This window comes from Ranitomeya variabilis, chromosome 5 (assembly GCF_051348905.1).
Source record: "Ranitomeya variabilis isolate aRanVar5 chromosome 5, aRanVar5.hap1, whole genome shotgun sequence".
NCBI classification, from domain to species: Eukaryota; Metazoa; Chordata; class Amphibia; order Anura; family Dendrobatidae; genus Ranitomeya; species Ranitomeya variabilis.
In genome coordinates this window covers 682,789,743-682,808,587 of record NC_135236.1, presented here as the reverse complement: position 1 = coordinate 682,808,587, position 18,845 = coordinate 682,789,743, and the positions used below count along the sequence as shown (strand labels likewise).

At 49.1% G+C, this 18,845-nt stretch overlaps 1 protein-coding gene across 2 annotated transcripts in view; it reads left to right on the top strand.

Annotated features, from left to right (window-relative positions):
• TRIM24 (tripartite motif containing 24) overlaps window positions 1–18,845 on the top strand; it is a 33,488-nt gene that overhangs the window by 10,712 nt on the left and 3,931 nt on the right. Inside the window, exons 2-12 of one of the 2 annotated variants that reach the window (XM_077267178.1) lie at window positions 11,792–11,910; window positions 12,163–12,313; window positions 12,405–12,534; window positions 12,660–12,776; window positions 12,986–13,100; window positions 16,026–16,172; window positions 16,319–16,433; window positions 17,293–17,582; window positions 17,675–17,848; window positions 18,379–18,543; window positions 18,648–18,777. In XM_077267178.1, the coding sequence (XP_077123293.1) occupies window positions 11,792–11,910; window positions 12,163–12,313; window positions 12,405–12,534; window positions 12,660–12,776; window positions 12,986–13,100; window positions 16,026–16,172; window positions 16,319–16,433; window positions 17,293–17,582; window positions 17,675–17,848; window positions 18,379–18,543; window positions 18,648–18,777 (1,653 nt within the window). The remainder of the gene's footprint in view (window positions 1–11,791; window positions 11,911–12,162; window positions 12,314–12,404; window positions 12,535–12,659; window positions 12,777–12,985; window positions 13,101–16,025; window positions 16,173–16,318; window positions 16,434–17,292; window positions 17,583–17,674; window positions 17,849–18,378; window positions 18,544–18,647; window positions 18,778–18,845) is intronic. The other variant, XM_077267179.1, reaches the window with a different exon arrangement.

The window sequence follows — 18,845 nt, the reverse complement described above, 5'->3', positions numbered from 1 at the left end:
CTACTGTTTAGGCACATCAGGGGCTCTGCAAACGTAACATGATTCCCGCAGACCATTCCATCAAAGTCTGCATTCCAAATCGTCACTACTTCCCTTCCAAGCCCCGGCATGTGCCCAAACAGTGGTTTACCCCCACATATGGGGTATCAGCGTACTCAGGAGAAACTGCACAACAACTTTTGGGGTCAAATTGTTCCTGTTACCCTTGGGAAAATTAAAAAATTCTGGGCTAAAAAAATATTTTTGAGGAAAGAAAACACATTTATTATTTTCACGGCTCTGCGTTATAAACTTCTGTGAAGCACTTGGGGGTTCAAAGTGCTCACCACACATCTAGATAAGTTCCCTTGGGGGTCTAGTTTCCAAAGTGGGGTCACTTGTGGGGAGTTCCTACTGTTTAGGCACATCAGGGGCTCTGCAAACGCAACGTGACGCCCGCAGAGCATTCCATTAAAGTCTGCATTTCAAAACGTCACTACTTCACTTCCGATCCCCAATGTGTGCCAAAACAGTGGTTTACCCCCACATATGGGGTATCAGCGTACTCAGGAGAAACTGCACAACAACTTTTGGGGTCCAATTTCTCCTGTTTCCCTTGGGAAAATAAAAAATTGTGGGTTAAAAAATCATTTTTGAGGAAAGAAAAATAATTTTTTATTTTCATGGCTCTGCGTTATAAACTTTCGTGAAGCACTTGGGGGTTCAAAGTGCTCACCACACATCTAGATTAGTTCCTTGGGAGGTCTAGTTTCCAAAATGGGGTCACTTGTGCGGGAGCTCCAATGTTTAGGCACACAGGGGCTCTCCAAACGCGACATGGTGTCCGCTAATGATTGAAGCTAATTTTCCATTCAAAAAGCCAAATGGCGTGCCTTCCCTTCCGAGCCCTGCCGTGCGCCCAAACAGTGGTTTACCCCCACATATGGGGTATCATCGTACTCAGGACAAACTGGACAACAACATTTGGGGTCCAATTTCTCCTATTATCCTTGGGAAAATAAAAAACTCCGGGCTAAAAATAATTTTTGAGGAAAGAAAAATATTTTTTTATTTTCATGGCTCTGCGTTATAAACTTCTGTGAAGCACCTGGGGGTTTTAAGTGCTCACTATGCATCTAGATTAGTTCCTTGGGGGGTCTAGTTTCCAAAATGGGGTCACTTGTAGGGAAGCTCCAATGTTTAGGCACACAGGGGCTCTCCAAACGCGACATGGTGTCCACTAACGATTGGAGCTAATTTTCCATTCAAAAAGTCAAATGGCGCGCCTTCCCTTCCGAGCCTTGCCGTGCACCCAAACAGTGGTTTACCCCCACATATGAGGTATCGGCGTACTCAGGAGAAATTGCCCAACAAATTTTAGGATCCATTTTATCCTGTTGCCCATGTGAAAATGAAAAAATTGAGGCTAAAAGAAATTTTGTGTGAAAAAAAAGTACTTTTTCATTTTTACGGATTAATTTGTGAAGCACCTGGGGGTTTAAAGTGCTCACGATGCTTCTAGATAAGTTCCTTGGGGGGTCTAGTTTCCAAAATGGGGTCACTTGTGGGGGAGCTCCAATGTTTAGGCACACGGGGGCTCTCCAAACGCGACATGGTGTCCGCTAAAGATTGGAGCCAATTTTTCATTCAAAAAGTCAAATAGCGCTCCTTCCCTTCTGAGCCTTACCATGTGCCCAAACAGTAGTTTACCCCAACATATGAGGTATTGGCGTACTCAGGAGAAATTGCCCAACAAATTTTAGGATCCATTTTATCCTGTTGCCCATGTGAAAATGAAAAAATTGAGGCTAAAAGAAATTTTGTGTGAAAAAAAAGTACTTTTTCATTTTTACGGATTAATTTGTGAAGCACCTGGGGGTTTAAAGTGCTCACTATGCTTCTAGATAAGTTCCTTGGGGGGTCTAGTTTCCAAAATGGGGTCACTTGTGGGGGAGCTCCAATGTTTAGGCACACGGGGGCTCTCCAAACGCGACATGGTGTCCGCTAAAGATTGGAGCCAATTTTTCATTCAAAAAGTCAAATGGCGCTCCTTCCCTTCCGAGCCCTGCCGTGCGCCCAAACAGTGGTTTACCCCCACATATGAGGTATCAGCGTACTCAGGACAAATTGGACAACAACATTCGTGGTCCAGTTTCTCCTTTTACCCTTGGGAAAATAAAAAAATTGTTGTGAAAAGATCATTTTTGTGACTAAAAAGTTAAATGTTAATTTTTCCCCTCCATGTTGCTTCTGCTGCTGTGAAACACCTGAAGGGTTAATAAACTTCTTGAATGTGGTTTTGAGCACCTTGAGGGGTGCAGTTTTTAGAATGGTGTCACTTTTGGGTATTTTCAGCCATATAGAACCCTCAAACTGACTTCAAATGTGAGGTGGTCCCTAAAAAAAATGGTTTTGTAAATTTTGTTGTAAAAATGAGAAATCACTGGTCAAATTTTAACCCTTATAACTTCCTAGCAAAAAAAAAATTTGTTTCCAAAATTGTGCTGATGTAAAGTAGACATGTGGGAAATGTTATTTATTAACTATTTTGTGTCACATAACTCTCTGGTTTAACAGAATAAAAATTCAAAATGTGAAAATTGCAAAATTTTCAAATTTTTCGCCAAATTTCCATTTTTTTCACAAATAAACTCAGAAATTATCGACCTAAATTTACCACTAACATGAAGCCCAATATGTCATGAAAAAACAGTCTCAGAACCGCAAGGATCCGTTGAAGCGTTCCTGAGTTATTACCTCATAAAGGGACACTGGTCAGAATTGCAAAAAATGGCAAGGTCATTAAGGCCAAAATAGGCTGGGTCATGAAGGGGTTAAACACTTTATTCTCACTGGCTTTTGCCGAGCTTCTATTAACCTCTTCCCAGTGGTGAATAAACGTCGGCACTTGCTGCGCTCTGTGCAGCATCAATCTTTGCACAAAGTCCGCAGCACTCGGGACCCCCAGAGCCCTCCCAAGAGCCGGGATTCATGTGCAGGAGGCTAGCTCTGCATCAGCCACTCCAGCCTGATTGACTCAGTTCCCGATGATGTTAACCCTGTTCTGTCCTCAAGGGGAAAAAAGATTTAAAAAAACCCCCCCTAAAAAAATAACCATACCAATAAATGCGTATGTGTGTGTGTGTGTGTGTATATGTATGTATATATACACATTTCGTCCTGAACGACCTCATCTAAAACTGTCAGCCCAGTTAACACCTTCAGTCAGTGTGTTAAATAAAAAAAATAAAACCATGCCTAATACTATGCCTTTTTATCATAGTGACCCCAAAAAGTGGGAATAAAACACGATCAAATGTAAATAAAAATGGTATCTCTGAAAACGTCATCTTGTCCCAAACACAAGCCGTCATACGGCTCCATCAGCTGGGAAATAGTTTACAGCTCTCAGAATAAGGTGATGCAAAGTATTTTTTTTTTCTACATATTTTTTTGTTGTATAAAAGCCCGAGAACATGAACGATATAAATGAAGGATCGCTGTAATCGTAGTGACCCGAAGAATAAAGCTGCCTTATCAATTTTACCACACAAGGAATGATCTGGAAAAAAAAAATCCTGAAATGCTGGTGTTTGTTCATTCTGCCTCCCAAAAATTGAATTAGAAAGCCTTGAAAAGTCATGTAACAGAAAATGGTACAAAAAAGTCAATTCGTCCCGCAAAAAACAAGACGTCACATGACTCCGTCAGCAGAAATATGGAAAAATAATTTATACAGGCCAATTGACTTTAGGGGTGCGGTTTACAGAGCAAGAGGAACAAAACTATTAAATCTTACATCTTTAATCCACAAATTAGGCAGTTTATAAAAATATACGAGGATGCTACAAACTGGCAACAAACAATATGTATACAATTACGTAAAAAGGAATATCTAAAGCCAATTAAATAGCTTAGCGGGGGAGGGGAGACACTCCGATTGGGGGAAAATGGACACACACAGCGAACTGACTTCCAGAATAATCAGACTTGAAACCCAAACTTTCATTCGTATTAGCTCAGTGCTATGCCTCCCCTTGGTCAGCTCATCTTGGGGCTGATTGTGATATGCGCTGGATGTATCAGAAGTTTATGAAAATCCCAACTTACAGGATGCTTGCCCCTGGAGGGCCCAGGCGGTAGACATTGTCATGTTTCCTAGTGCAATTTTTTTTTTTTTTTTTTTTGATTAAGCATGGCTGGGATAGCATCATCCTTCAGACTCGTATTCAGTTGGAGGGGTTACAATGGCCTTAGTGATGAGTGAATGCGTTCTGTTCATCCCTTCGCAACTATGCTGAAAATATCTCTTAGAAATATTGGATCTACGTGAACCCCATTATTGTCCAGTTTTTCCTTGAAGGGAGGAAGGGTATTTCCCTGCCTCTGTGTGAACAAATCTGTCTTGCTGTCTCCTCCAAGCATTTCTGTGCTGTAATTACCTGGTCACTGCAGGAGGTCCCTGTTTCAAAGGAGGTTGAGTATCAGATCTCTTCCCGTGTTTTAATTAGTTTTGAGGGGGATATGCCTTCTCCTTGCCCTGCAACGAACAGAGAAACGCCTCATCTTAAACAAGCTTACGAATCTGAGGTCCAATAACAACTCCTTCCTTTATCTTTGCTTCACTCAGCCTTGGAAATGTCAGAGATACTAGAAAGCTTTTGCATTTTTATCCATTGCCTTTACAAAGTTCTTCATTAGGCGCCATTTGCTATACAATAATAGTAACACAATCTTATGTGGGTGCTGGATGCCGGACATTTTTTACTCTGGCTGAAATGAAGGTCGGAGAGGCCGGTCTCTCTTTATTGTAGTGATATTCTCCCACTCACACGGGAAGCAGCAGGACTTTACCCATCCTGGATACCAAGAAGGACATCACTGAAGGGCCGCAAATGTTGTTCGTAGTTCGGGAACCTCTTAGATCCAAATCTTATAACAAAGTGAACTGAACGATCTTGTTAAGAGGTGTGGTTCACTTGAGGCTGCTGACAAAGTCTGGGTCATGAGAGGAAGACTTCATAACATCTATGACGACACAGCATTTAATCTTAATTATGCCAGACACATAGACTATTACTCATATGAATCTGAACGTTGATGTTTGCGATATGTTGAATGGCTGCTGTTTTACCTCTATCAGCTCCTACAGGTTGTCTATGTTTGGAGGACAGGGACGCAGGGTCATTGATCAATCAATGTTTGCTAATATGTTGCTTACCCATTGTATAAGTCCATGTAGCTTGTTGACATGCAGAACAGTGGAGGACGAACTTTGATTGATTAAATACTCAGTTAATCTCATCCCACCTTCCCCCTCACCTGTGGATGATGGCCTGAACCACAAATGTGGGTACAAAAAGGATCTGTATCCTGCAAAAAGACTTTACAGAACAGCCAAGTTATCATTGCCCCATCAAGTGAATTACAGATTTGACGTTCTACAGGCTGCCAGCATAAGGACCACAGCCCTAGTTTGAAAAATAGATTTGCTCAATTGACCGTCACTGAACCTATGGAGACGTTTGGGGATACCAGGTTGGGATCCTCCGGTCACCTGGCCTCGTGGAGACATTCGGCGAAGCCAGGTTGGAACCGTCCAGTCACCTGGCCACGTTCCTCACTGGACAGTCAGCTTCCTAAGCTTGTCGTTATCTCTGGATGCCTGCCAAAAGCTGGGTACCACTGGTGGGGGTAGTCGACCCTGGAAGCCCCGAAGTGGCAGCTACTATAATCCTGGTGAGTCAGCAGTGGGATGATGCTCTGTAATGTGCACCATCTTGGGTATCTGCTCGGACTGTTCTATATGTTGTCTGTTTTGTGGTTCAATATTACCCTGTGTTGTCAGAGTAGTGTTCTGCCCACGAGAAAGGAGAGCTAGCGTTCCGTGGGATGATCCCTGGTCCATGCGGTCTTTCTAAAGACAACCGGGCCGGCAGATGAGAGCACCCTAAGACCCTCGTGTCTCAACAAAACCAAGCACCCGATTCTTCCTCACTTGACTGAACGTGTTTCTGGTGGTTTTGGTACCAGTAGTTCTTCTGTAAGTGGTACCGGGCATATTGCAGATGGAAGGTTTGGATATTGTAAAGTCCACTTCTTCTTCCCTGAAACTTCTTTGCTAATAGGGGGTCACCATGCAGAAATAGCATTTGGTTGTCTGTTGGCTTTCTCCAGATCATTGGGGCTGCAAAAGGCATAGAAACCATGAAACCACTGGGTAAGGCTTCTTTCACACCTCCGTCGGTACGCGGCCATCGCTAAGCGACGTACCGACGGACATTGGCGATTTTTTTTTTATTTATTTATTTATTTTTTTGCACAACGTGGGCAGCGGACGCAGTGTTTCAAAGCGTCCGCTTCTCATAGTAAACTCCCAGGGAGGAGGCGGTGGAGTTCCGGCTGCGCCTGCGCAGTTTAAAATGCAGGACACAACGTATGAAAAAACGTTCCCTTGAACGTCTTTTCGCTACGATTGTCCGCCAAATACCGACACATCCAGTGCACGACGTATGGAACGTGTGTCCATATGTCGCGATGTATCGGTAATACAAGTCTGTGAAAAAAAAAACGCATCCTGCGGGCAACTTTGCAGGATGCGTTTTTTTACACAGAACGACGCATTGTGACATTCGGGAAAAGATGGAAATGTGAAAGTAGCCTTAGACGTCAGCGTTTTTGATCGCTCTAAGATAAAATAGTGAAGGCTCAATAGATGAGCTACTAACAATGTAGTTTTTCTATAAGCCTGCATCACCGCTGCAGCCAAAGCATTGAGCCTGGAGCGGACCTGGGGAGGGTGATTACCTGCTGCGCATGATGGGTATTTTGGGGTCTACTTTTCTCTTCAGTCCTAACTATATTTGCTCATCTTCAGTCGCTGAAGTCGTCCCCTCTATTGTCTGGGATTGACTATAGTTTGCGGTCTGTAACCATAGAGACTCATTGCTCTGCACTGCACTGCAGCTGTGTACACGGTGGTTATGAGACCTGTTGGCGGCAGCCTGTCCTGTCCCTTACATTGTGCTGTTGGCTTGTATCTAGTGATGAGCGAGTATACTCGTTGCTCGGGTGATCTCCGAGTATTTATGACTGCTCGGAGATTGTTTTCCTTGCCTCAGCTGCATGATTTACAGCTATTAGCCAGCCTGAGTACATGTGGGGGTTGCCTGGTTGCTAGGGAATCTCCACATGTAATCAAACTGTCTAGGAGCTGTAAATCATGCAGCTGTGGCGATGAAAACTAACTCTACGAGCAGTCTAAAATACTCGGAGGTCACCTGAGCAGCGAGTATACTCGCTCATCACTACTTGTAGCGTCTCATTTGTGACCAGGAGCTTTAGCTGAGGTCTTGTGGGACCCCCGTTATCTGCCCTGTACAGCTGACGGGAGGGTCCACCGCCATCTGCACTCGCCACTATTAGTGAAAAGTTCCTGGACGGCACAGACCTTAGGAAGTAGTCTTGAAAACAGTCGACAAGACCCTGGGGGAAACTGCCAGCAAAGCCCGGTCCTTGCATGTTACTGCAGCTTTGTGGAGTTCTTTATTGTCTGGGTGCAGAACTTCACCTCCGACAGAAGAGTTTCGTCGTAGGCAACGTGGCTAACTGGAGCCACCCCTCAAATGATGGGTTATGTAGGTTCCCCGACAAGACCCCAATTCCACTCTCATAGCATGCCTCTGTCCACCCCTCTTCGTGCTATGTCGATGCCCTCCCATTTTGTGACAGCAACCTTCACACTCCAACTTGATTTGCAGCAGCATTTCTTTGCCTCCTCCCATTGTTTGGTGGTGGCTTCTTCCCCTCTCTTCGCCCTCCCACAAGTTCGCTGGCTCCTCTTTGCCCTCCCCCAGGTTTTGCTGTGGCTCCTCCTCTTTTCGCCCTCCGCTCGGGTTTGGCAGCCGCTCCTGCTTTCTATGTCCTCCCCTCGGGTTTGGCGTTGGCTCCTCCTCCTCTTCGCCCTCTCCCAGGTTTGGCGGTGGCTCCTCTTCGCCCTCTCCCAGGTTTGGCGGTGGCTCCTCCTCTTCTCTTCACCCTCCCCCGGGTTTGGCAGCCGTTCCTCCTTTCTATGCCCTCCCCTCGGGTTTGGCGTTTTCTCCTCCTTCTCTTCGCCCTTTCCCAGGTTTGGCGGTGGCTCCTTCTCTTCACCCTCCCCCGGTTTGGCGGTGGCTCCTCCTCTCTGCCCTCTCCCGATTTGGTGGGGTTTCCTCCTTTTCTTTGCCCTCTCCCGGTTTGGCCGTGGTTCCTCCTCTTTGCCCTCTCCCGGTTTGGCGGTGGTTCCTCCTCTTCGCCCTCTCCCAGGTTTGGCTGTGGTTCCTCCTCTATGCCCTCCCCAGGTTTGGCAGTGGTTCATCCTCCTCTCTTTGCCCTCTCCTGGTTTGGCTGTGGTTCATCCTCCTCTCTGCCCTCCCCCGGTTTGGCAGTGGCTCCTCCTCCTCTCTGCCCTCCCCCGGTTTGGCAGTGGCTCCTCCTCCTCCTCTCTGCCCTCCCCCGGTTTGGCGGTGGTTCCTCCTCCTCTTTGCCCTCTCCCAGGTTTGGCGGTGGTTCCTCCACCTCTTTGCCCTCTCCCGGTTTGGCGGTGGTTCCTCCTCCTCTCTGCCCTCCCCTTGGGTTTGGCAGTGGCTCCTCCTCTCCGCCCTCCCTCAGTTTGGCGGTGGCTCCTCCTCCTCTGCCCTCCCCAGGTTTGGCGGTGGTTCCTCCTCTTCACCCTCTCCCGGTTTGGCGGTGGTTCCTCCTCTTTGCCCTCTCCCGGTTTGGCGGTGGTTCCTCCTCTTCACCCTCTCCCGGTTTGGCGGTGGTTCCTCCTCTTTGCCCTCTCCCGGTTTGGCAGTGGTTCCTCATATTTGCCCTCTCCCGGTTTGGCGTCGGCTCTGATTAAGTCTTTGTTAGGATCCATGATTGGCCTGCGGAGCAGTCGCCCGGTGCAGTTCTTGGGCGGTGTTACTCGTCCTCTTCGCCCTCTCCCAGGTTTGGCAGTGGCTCCTCCTCCATTCTGCCCTCCCCCGGTTTGGCGGTGGTTCCTCCTCTCTGCCCTCCCCCGGTTTGGCGGTGGTTCCTCCTCTCTGCCCTCCCCCGGTTTGGCGGTGGTTCCTCCTCTCTGCCCTCCCCCGGTTTGGCGGTGGTTCCTCCTCCTCTTTGCCCTCTCCCGGTTTGGCGGTGGCTCTGATTAAGTCTATTTGTTAGGATCCATGATTGGCCTGCAGAGCGGTCGCCCGGTGCAGTTCTTGGGCGGTGTTGCTCGTCCTTGTGGGGCGGTTACCAGCTGTGCTTCTATTAACTCCTCACTTGTAGGGAGATTGCCTCTCTAGTGCCACCCATGGGTGCAGCTCGTCAGCGTGGAGGGGTGTTGTAGTGATGCATTATTATGGCAGAGGTCTTGCAGTGCCTGAGACGGAGATGTCCGTTCCACTTTTCTCTGGACACATTTATTTTCTGCCGTCCTCCCCCATTTCTTGCTGTGAATGGTTTGACCTCTGTGAAGCTGGAGGAGAGACAAGGAGACTGGATTTTTTTTCAGCCACTTCCAGCTGAAACCAGTTTGAGGCGGTTTCCAGAGGAGTATTAATGGGGACAGGCAGAGATTGCAATGTGCGAAGCTCAGACACCACCAAGCATCCCAAAAATGGAGATGCCCAGGAACATGTGCACCCCCAGACCAAGGAGGAAGGTGGACCGGACCATAACGTTTAGGATAAAATGGAGGGGGGTGACATGGGAAAACTGAAGTAGTGCAATGACTGCGAGATCGGGACCAGTACCCGACCCATACACTGTTTATTAAGAAGTCTGGATCCACTTTTGTTTACAATTGCACAAAATTGGATCCAGTCAGTCACTGCGTCCACCAATCCTGTGGCACGATGCCGGCCCAAGGACCATAGGTGCCACATCAGTTTGGTAGACGCAGCTCTGGATGTGAGTGGAGTCCTGTAATCCTCCCGCAGCGTCTCCCATGGCTGAGTGGTGCGGTGACTCTGCGGCCTCATGTTTACAATGGTGACAACTCGCGGGCGGCACTTCTAAATCATGCAGAGCAGGAGGATGTAAGGTCCGATCCTGTAGGTTCTGCTTGCTCAGCCTGGGGCATCTGTTGCAGATACTGTTCATGTTTGATTTTTTTTTTTTTTTTTCCCCTCCAGAAGAATTCTGAAAATTAATTTGGTGCCTGCTGTAAATGGACCCAGCCCTCTTCTGACAGTTCACCTATTACTTTCTGGCCGCCACCTCTGGCACCTATCCACCATTTCCCTCTGGCTGCTGTCCACCGTTTCCCCCTGGCTTCCACCTCCTCTTCCTTCTTTGGCTGCTTTCCACCATATCCCCCTGGCATCCACCTCCTCTGGCTGCTGTCCTCCATTTCCCTCTGGCATCCACCATTTCCCCCTGGCTTCCACCTCCTCTTCCCTCTCTGGCTTCTTTCCCCCATGTAGTGAAATATGTATAGGTATGAATGTGTGACTAGCAGTAATTTAACATCTGTCCTGAGACTGCAGGTCTCACAAAGGTCACAACAAAAGTTATCCTGAGAAGGCAGTCTATGGTCTCCAATCTCGCCAGGGGTCTTGCTGAGAACCAGGAAGAAGTGGAAACATTTCACACCTTCTAGCTGTTTTGAAGAGAGATGTCAATTACAGCCTGACACTATCTATCTGTGAGAACTTACACAGAGAATTTAAGACGAAATAATATATTCATTGGTGGAGTGTTCACGGTCCAGTCACAAACAAGCGATTATAAATATTAACATGAGAGGCTGGTCTAGAAATTTGACCTCCAGGGTGACTCTATAAATTAGACCTACACACAAAGGGGGGAGGTGTTTACAGATTGAGGGGCAGCCAGTCCAGTCCATATTCGTCTCCCCCCCGTTCAGGGAGCAGAAAGCAGACTACAAAGTTAGATATTTTTTTTAAGTTTTCTCCCGTTTATTTTTATAACTGTTTTGCATATTTGTATGTCTTTTTATTACCATATTTTATACCTTTTTTCTTATTGTAAGCACTGTACCTTTTTGTATTAAAGCATAAAACTTTAATAAGTTGAACCTTGTATGTTCTAAAGAATCCATAGCTTTAAACTGTGTGAGCCTTATGATTGGCGGACAGTAGTAGTAATATTTCCGGGACTCATCGCCCGTGTATGAGCTGGTGTGTGGTCTGGGTCGGTGTGTGATTTATGCTCCCATTACAGGACAGAGGTTGAATGCTGGACTGAGAGAAGGGAGATAGATTAACCCTTGCAGGCACAACCCCAAGTCACGTGCTGAGAGCGGGCACGTGACACACCATATCCCCCTGGCTTCCACCTCTGGCTGCTGTCAACCATTTCCCCCTGCTTTCACCTCCTTTGGCTGCTGTCCTCCATTTCCCCCTGGCATCCACCATTTCCCCCTGGCATCCACCATTTCCCCCTGGCATCCACCATTTCCCCCTGGCATCCACCATTTCCCCCTGGCATCCACCATTTCCCCCTGGCATCCACCATTTCCCCCTGGCATCCACCTCCTCTTCCTTCTCTGGCTGCTTTCCACAGTTTCCCCTTGGCTTCCACCTCTGGCTGTTGCCCACCTTCTACCCCATATCTGCTTTCCTGTACAGACCATAAACCAGCAGGGGGTGCTGGGAATTGTCAGCTCTTTAGCTTCATATTTGGTGTCTGCTTGTTTTTTCTTGTGAGGGGGGTCGGCTCGCCCCTTTTGCTGCTCTGCTCGCTTCCCATCAGTGATATTGGTGGCCATATGTGTGAGGTACGTGGCCCTCCCCAGAGAAGCGGCTCTGCTCACGTCCTCTGTCTGCCTTGTCTCTTGCAGTGGGAATCATCCGGTGTCCCCTGTGCAGCCAGGAATGTGTGGAGAGGGACATCATCGAAAACTTTTTTGTACGAGACACCACAGAAGTCCCGAGCAGCACTGTGGAGAAGCCCAGCCAGGTGAGTCCCACTGGAGCAGCACTGCAGCTGTGGCACGTCTCTTGGCTGCAGATAGAGGCTCCTCCAGAGCTGTACTCGCTATTCTGCGGTTACATCATGTCTTCTCCAGAACTGTAATCTGCTCTCAGCTCCCGGGGCCCCCCGTCTTGGCAGCTCAGCTCCCGGGGCCCGCCGTCTTGGCAGCTCAGCTCCCGGGGCCCCCCGTCTTGGCAGCTCCCTGGTTGCGCGACTCATTATTTCTTCCCCTTGCAGCAAGTGTGTACGAGCTGTGAGGACAATGCGGAGGCGCGCGGCTTCTGTGTGGAGTGCGTGGAGTGGCTGTGTAAGAACTGTGTGCAGGCGCATCAGCGGGTGAAGTTCACCAAGGACCACACGGTGCGGCAGAAGGAGGAGGTGCCACATGGTAAGTGCTCGCCCTCGTATGGGGGCTCACTGGGGGGCTATTCGTGACCTACTGCACGGTTTTTATATTTTGTTCCTCACCTCTCCCCCAGCTGTCGGAGCGAACAGTCAGCGCCCCGTCTTCTGCCCGTTCCATAAGAAAGAGCAGCTGAAGCTGTACTGCGAGACCTGCGATACTCTGACCTGCAGGGACTGCCAGCTGCAGGAGCACAAGGAGCACAGGTACGCCACCCCCCATGCTTTACACTGCAGCCTGCACCCAATGCATTGGAGCAAGGTGTTATGTTGTAGGGTAAATGCTACCATGACTGGTACGAAGCTGTGAGGTGTCTGCTGCCTTCTCTTAGGTACCAGTTTATAGAAGAAGCTTTCCAGAGCCAGAAGGTGATTATCGACTCCCTGATCGCGAAGCTGATGGACAGGAACAAGAGCATCAAGTTCACCGGAGACCAGATCCAAAGCAGGTGCGTTACCGGGGTCGGGGGTCCCTCCAGCAGCATGGGGGCTGCGCTGCCGAGCGGTGTCAGGTCCTCGGCTCGTGGTCTCGTCTCCATAGTGAATGTTCCCAGCTGCCTGTGCCACTCTCCATGTAATTAGATGATATTTCAGCCCTGACATCTTACTGCAGAGACTCCGGCCCCAGACAATTGCTTCATGTCGTCTTCTTCCTCAGAATCCTTGAAGTAAACCAGAACCAGAAGCAGGTGGAGCAAGATATCAAGGTGGCCATATTTACCCTGATGGTGGAGATCAACAAGCAAGGAAAGGCCCTGCTCCACCAGCTGGAGGTAAAGGCTTCACCCTGCCGCCCCCACGTAATGGCCGAGTCACTGTGTATACATTATATTATTCTGTATTATACCCCAGAGCTGCGCTCACTATTCTGCTGGTGCAGTCACTGTGTACATACATTACATTACTGATCCTGAGTTACATCCTGTATTATCCTCCAGAGCTGCACTCACAATTCTGCTGGTGCAGTCACTGTGTACATACATTACATTACTGATCCTGAGTTACATCCTGTATTATACTCCAGAGCTGCACTCACTATTCTGCTGGTGCTGTCACTGTGTACATACATTACGTTACTGATCCTGAGTTACCTCCTGTATTATCCTCCAGAGCTGCACTCACAATTCTGCTGGTGCAGTCACTGTGTACATACATTACATTACTGATCCTGAGTTACATCCTGTATTATACTCCAGAGCTGCACTCACTATTCTGCTGGTGCTGTCACTGTGTACATACATTACGTTACTGATCCTGAGTTACCTCCTGTATTATACCCCAGAGCTGCACTCACTATTCTGCTGGTGCAGTCACTGTGTACATACATTACATTACTGATCCTGAGTTACATCCTGTATTATACTCCAGAGCTGCACTCACTATTCTGCTGGTGCCGTCACTGTGTACATACATTACATTACTGATCCTGAGTTACATCCTGTATTATACTCCAGAGCTGCACTCACTATTCTGCTGGTGCCGTCACTGTGTACATACATTACATTACTGATCCTGAGTTACATCCTGTATTATACTCCAGAGCTGCACTCACTATTCTGCTGGTGCTGTCACTGTGTACATACATTACGTTACTGATCCTGAGTTACCTCCTGTATTATACCCCAGAGCTGCACTCACTATTCTGCTGGTGCAGTCACTGTGTACATACATTACATTACTGATCCTGAGTTACATCCTGTATTATACTCCAGAGCTGCACTCACTATTCTGCTGGTGCCGTCACTGTGTACATACATTACATTACTGATCCTGAGTTACATCCTGTATTATACTCCAGAGCTGCACTCACTATTCTGCTGGTGCCGTCACTGTGTACATACATTACATTACTGATCCTGAGTTACATCCTGTATTATACTCCAGAGCTGCACTCACTATTCTGCTGGTGCTGTCACTGTGTACATACATTACGTTACTGATCCTGAGTTACCTCCTGTATTATACCCCAGAGCTGCACTCACTATTCTGCTGGTGCCGTCACTGTGTACATACATTACATTACTGATCCTGAGTTACATCCTGTATTATACTCCAGAGCTGCACTCACTATTCTGCTGGTGCCGTCACTGTGTACATACATTACATTACTGATCCTGAGTTACCTCCTGTATTATACCCCAGAGCTGCACTCACTATTCTGCTGGTGCAGTCACTGTGTACATACATTACATTACTCATCCTGAGTTACATCCTGTATTATACCCCAGAGCTGCACTCACTATTCTGCTGGTGCAGTCACTGTGTACATACATTACATTACTGATCCTGAGTTACATCCTGTATTATACTCCAGAGCTGCACTCACTATTCTGCTGGTGCCGTCACTGTGTACATACATTACATTACTGATCCTGAGTTACATCCTGTATTATACTCCAGAGCTGCACTCACTATTCTGCTGGTGCTGTCACTGTGTACATACATTACGTTACTGATCCTGAGTTACCTCCTGTATTATACCCCAGAGCTGCACTCACTATTCTGCTGGTGCAGTCACTGTGTACATACATTACATTACTGATCCTGAGTTACATCCTGTATTATACCCCAGAGCTGCACTCACTATTCTGCTGGTGCAGTCACTGTGTACATACATTACATTACTGATCCTGAGTTACATCCTGTATTATACCCCAGAGCTGCACTCACTATTCTGCTGGTGCAGTCACTGTGTACATACATTACATTACTGATCCTGAGTTACATCCTGTATTATACCCCAGAGCTGCACTCCCTATTCTGCTGGTGTAGTCACTGTGTACATACATTACATTACTGATCCGGAGTTACCTCCTGTATTATACCCCAGAGCTGCACTCACTAGTCTGCTGGTGCAGTCACTGTGTACATACATTACTGATCCTGAGTTACATCCTGTATTATACTGCAGAGCTGCACTCACTATTCTGCTGTTGCAATCACTGTGTACATACATTACATTACTGATCCTGAGTTACATCCTGTATTATACTCCAGAGCTGCACTCACTATTCTGCTGGTGCAGTCACTGTGTACATACATTACTGATCCTGAGTTACCTCCTGTATTATACTGCAGAGCTGCACTCACTATTCTGCTGTTGCAATCACTGTGTACATACATTACATTACTGATCCTGAGTTACATCCTGTATTATACTCCAGAGCTGCACTCACTATTCTGCTGGTGCAGTCATTGTGTACATACATTACATTACTGATCCTGAGTTACCTCCTGTATTATACTCCAGAGCTGCACTCACTATTCTGCTGTTGCAGTCACTGTGTACATACATTACATTACTGATCCTGAGTTACATCCTGTATTATACCCCAGAGCTGCACTCACTATTCTGCTGGTGCAGTCACTGTGTACATACATTACATTACTGATCCTGAGTTACATCCTGTATTATACCCCAGAGCTGCACTCACTATTCTGCTGGTGCAGTCACTGTGTACATACATTACATTACTGATCCTGAGTTACATCCTGTATTATACTCCAGAGCTGCACTCACTATTCTGCTGGTGCAGTCACTGTGTACATACATTACATTACTGATCCTGAGTTACATCCTGTATTATTATTATATTATTATTGTTATTATTATACTCCAGAGCTGCACTCCACCAGTGACCGCCCAGTCTGTTACCCTTTTCCTGCATGAATGAGTTTGACTTTTGCTTCTTTCTTAGTCTTTGACCAAGGAACGGAGGATGAAGCTCCTGAAGCAGCAGAGTGAGGCAGACTGCTACTCCAAGCAGCTGGAGCACGTTGTCTATTTCTCCAAGTGGGCGTTGTCCAGCGGCAGCAGCACTGCACTCCTGTTCAGCAAGCGGCTGGTGAGTTTGGGTCGCAGTGGGGCTTTTATTGATCTGGGCCTTCCCATTGGTTCAAATGTAAGACCCATAGACAATGCTGTGCAGTTTCGGAGCTGATCTTGGGTGGGTATTTGAAGGTTGTATTAATTCTGATATTCCCCACTCAGATCACTCATCGACTCCAGCACTTGCTGCGCGGCCGCTGCGACTTCACCATCATAAGAACCAATGTTCAATTTCTATGTGATGCAAACTCCTGGGCACAACGCATCTTCAACCTAGGTAACTTTAAACGGACTGTGCCTGGCTGGTGCTGCGTGGAGGGGACGGACTGTGCCTGGCTGGTGCTGCGTGGAGGGGACGGACTGTGCCTGGCTGGTGCTGCGTGGAGGGGACGGACTGTGCCTGGCTGGTGCTGCGTGGAGGGGACGGACTTTGCCTGGCTGGTGCTGCGTGGAGGGGACGGACTGTGCCTGGCTGGTGCTGTGTGGAGGGGACGGACTGTGCCTGGCTGGTGCTGTGTGGAGGGGACGGACTGTGCCTGGCTGGTGCTGCGTGGAGGGGACGGATTGTGCCTGGCTGGTGCTGCGTGGAGGGGACGGATTGTGCCTGGCTGGTGCTGCGTGGAGGGGACGGGTTGTGCCTGGCTGGTGCTGCGTGGAGGGGACGGACTGTGCCTGGCTGGTGCTGCGTGGAGGGGATGGACTGTGCTTGGCTGGTGCTGCGTGGAGGGGACGGACTGTGCCTGGCTGGTGCTGCGTGGAGGTGTGGAGGGGACGGACTGTGCCTGCCTAGTGCTGCGTGGAGGGGACGGACTGTGCCTGGCTGGTGCTGCGTGGAGGTGTGGAGGGGACGGACTGTGCCTGGCTGGTGCGTGGAGGGGATGGATTGTGCCTGGCTGGTGCTGCGTGGAGGTGTGGAGGGGACGGACTGTGCCTGGCTGGTGCTGCGTGGAGGGGATGGATTGTGCCTGGCTGGTGCTGCGTGGAGGGGACGGACTGTGCCTGGCTGGTGCAGCGGGGAGGTGTGGAGGGGATGGACTGTGACTGAGCAGTGATGTTGGGGGGCACCGAATGTGCACTACTAGCTGTTTGGGGGTCTGGGCGGTATGACTGTACTTTACCTACTTTCGCTCTTGCAGGTTCTCTGGTTGTTGAAGATGGGGAGTCGGCTCAGCAGACGCCTCCTGTGGAGGGCCACAATACTCAGGGGAACCCACCCGGCCACCAGGTATCCAAATTTCCATCTCAGATCAACCTGGCGCAGCTCCGCCTGCAGCACATGCACCAGCAGCTCCTTGCCCAGCGGCAGCAGGTGCAGCGGCGTATGAATACCAATGCACCACCTCAACCCATGATGGTAAATAATCCAAGAGTCCAGGGGCCCGGCCCCCAGCAGCAGCAGCAGCCGCCACCGCAGGCTCATATCCAGGTACGACTGCGATGTTTTGTGTACGCAGCTCCTACGCAGAGCTGTCTGTGGTCTGACCCTGCGCTCTTCTCATTCTGCACTTCCTCCATCAGGGGCAACGGTTTGTGACTGTCCAGAACATCAATCCAAGGGCCAATGGCGTGGCGATGAGCGGCCAGCCTCCCCGCTACCCACAGCCTGCCCCCGAGCTTCACAACCTTCCCAGGAGAGGCGCAGGGTCCAACCTTGTGAGGCTGCCCTACATAGCGCAGAACGCCATGAAACAGGTACGAGCCCGCACCGTCCTGTCAGCGGGGCCCGACACCAATATATAATCTTAAAAAATGTGAAATCGCCCCCTTTGTTTTTTTCACTTTCCGACAATTTTTCTGTTTTTCGGTACATATACCTACAATGGCATTGGGCGATGGAGAAATGATTCCGAGCACTTAAGTGTGGCGGGAGGAAATAAGCTGATTGGCCATTAACGGGTTAAGAGCTGGATCTCTGCAGGACGTGATCAGTACCCACTTAATGCAGCAGACGAGCACCGCCGCTCAATTACAGCAAGCGGAGCTGTCGGGGCGCCGCGGTGCGGGCTTCGCTGTCGGGACGCAGGTTTCGCTGTCGGGGCGCCGCGGTGCGGGCTTCGCTGTCGGGACACAGGCTTCGCTGTCGGGACGCAGGTTTCGCTGTCGGGACGCCGCGGTGGCGGGCTTTGCTGTCGGGACGCCGCGGTGCCGCATCAAAATTTTTAAATGCTTCGTCTGGCGGCCGTCACTGCAGCGCTCGGTCCTAACCGTCCGCGTCTCTCCAGTGGCAGGTCCCTGGAAACCAGACCCTCCCCAACCCGGCCGCCGCCGGCAGCTACACTCCGTCCAGTCCCACCATCACCAGCGGCGATGGGAAAGGCCTGCCCTCGCCCATCATGGAGTTGTTGTCTTCTGCAGCGAATTCCTTCAACCTCCCTCCCCTGCCTGATGTGAGTGCGGCTCCAGAGCTCCCGTCGTTGCCGACCCCGGGGGCGTTCAGTGCTGCGCTAGGACTCCAGAGCTGCGCTCACTGTCTGCTTCCTTTCTCTTCCAGATTGACAGCACGGACCACATGACGCTGGACAAGCTGATGCGTAAAGACATCGCCATGGAGAGCCACCAGCACCGCATGGCGTCACACCGCACGGTCCAGTCTCCCAACTCCTCGGTGCCGTCTCCGTTGGGTACGGGAGCACACGGCTTATAATCCGATTTAACCCTTTACTTTTGGTTATAATGAATAATATAATGA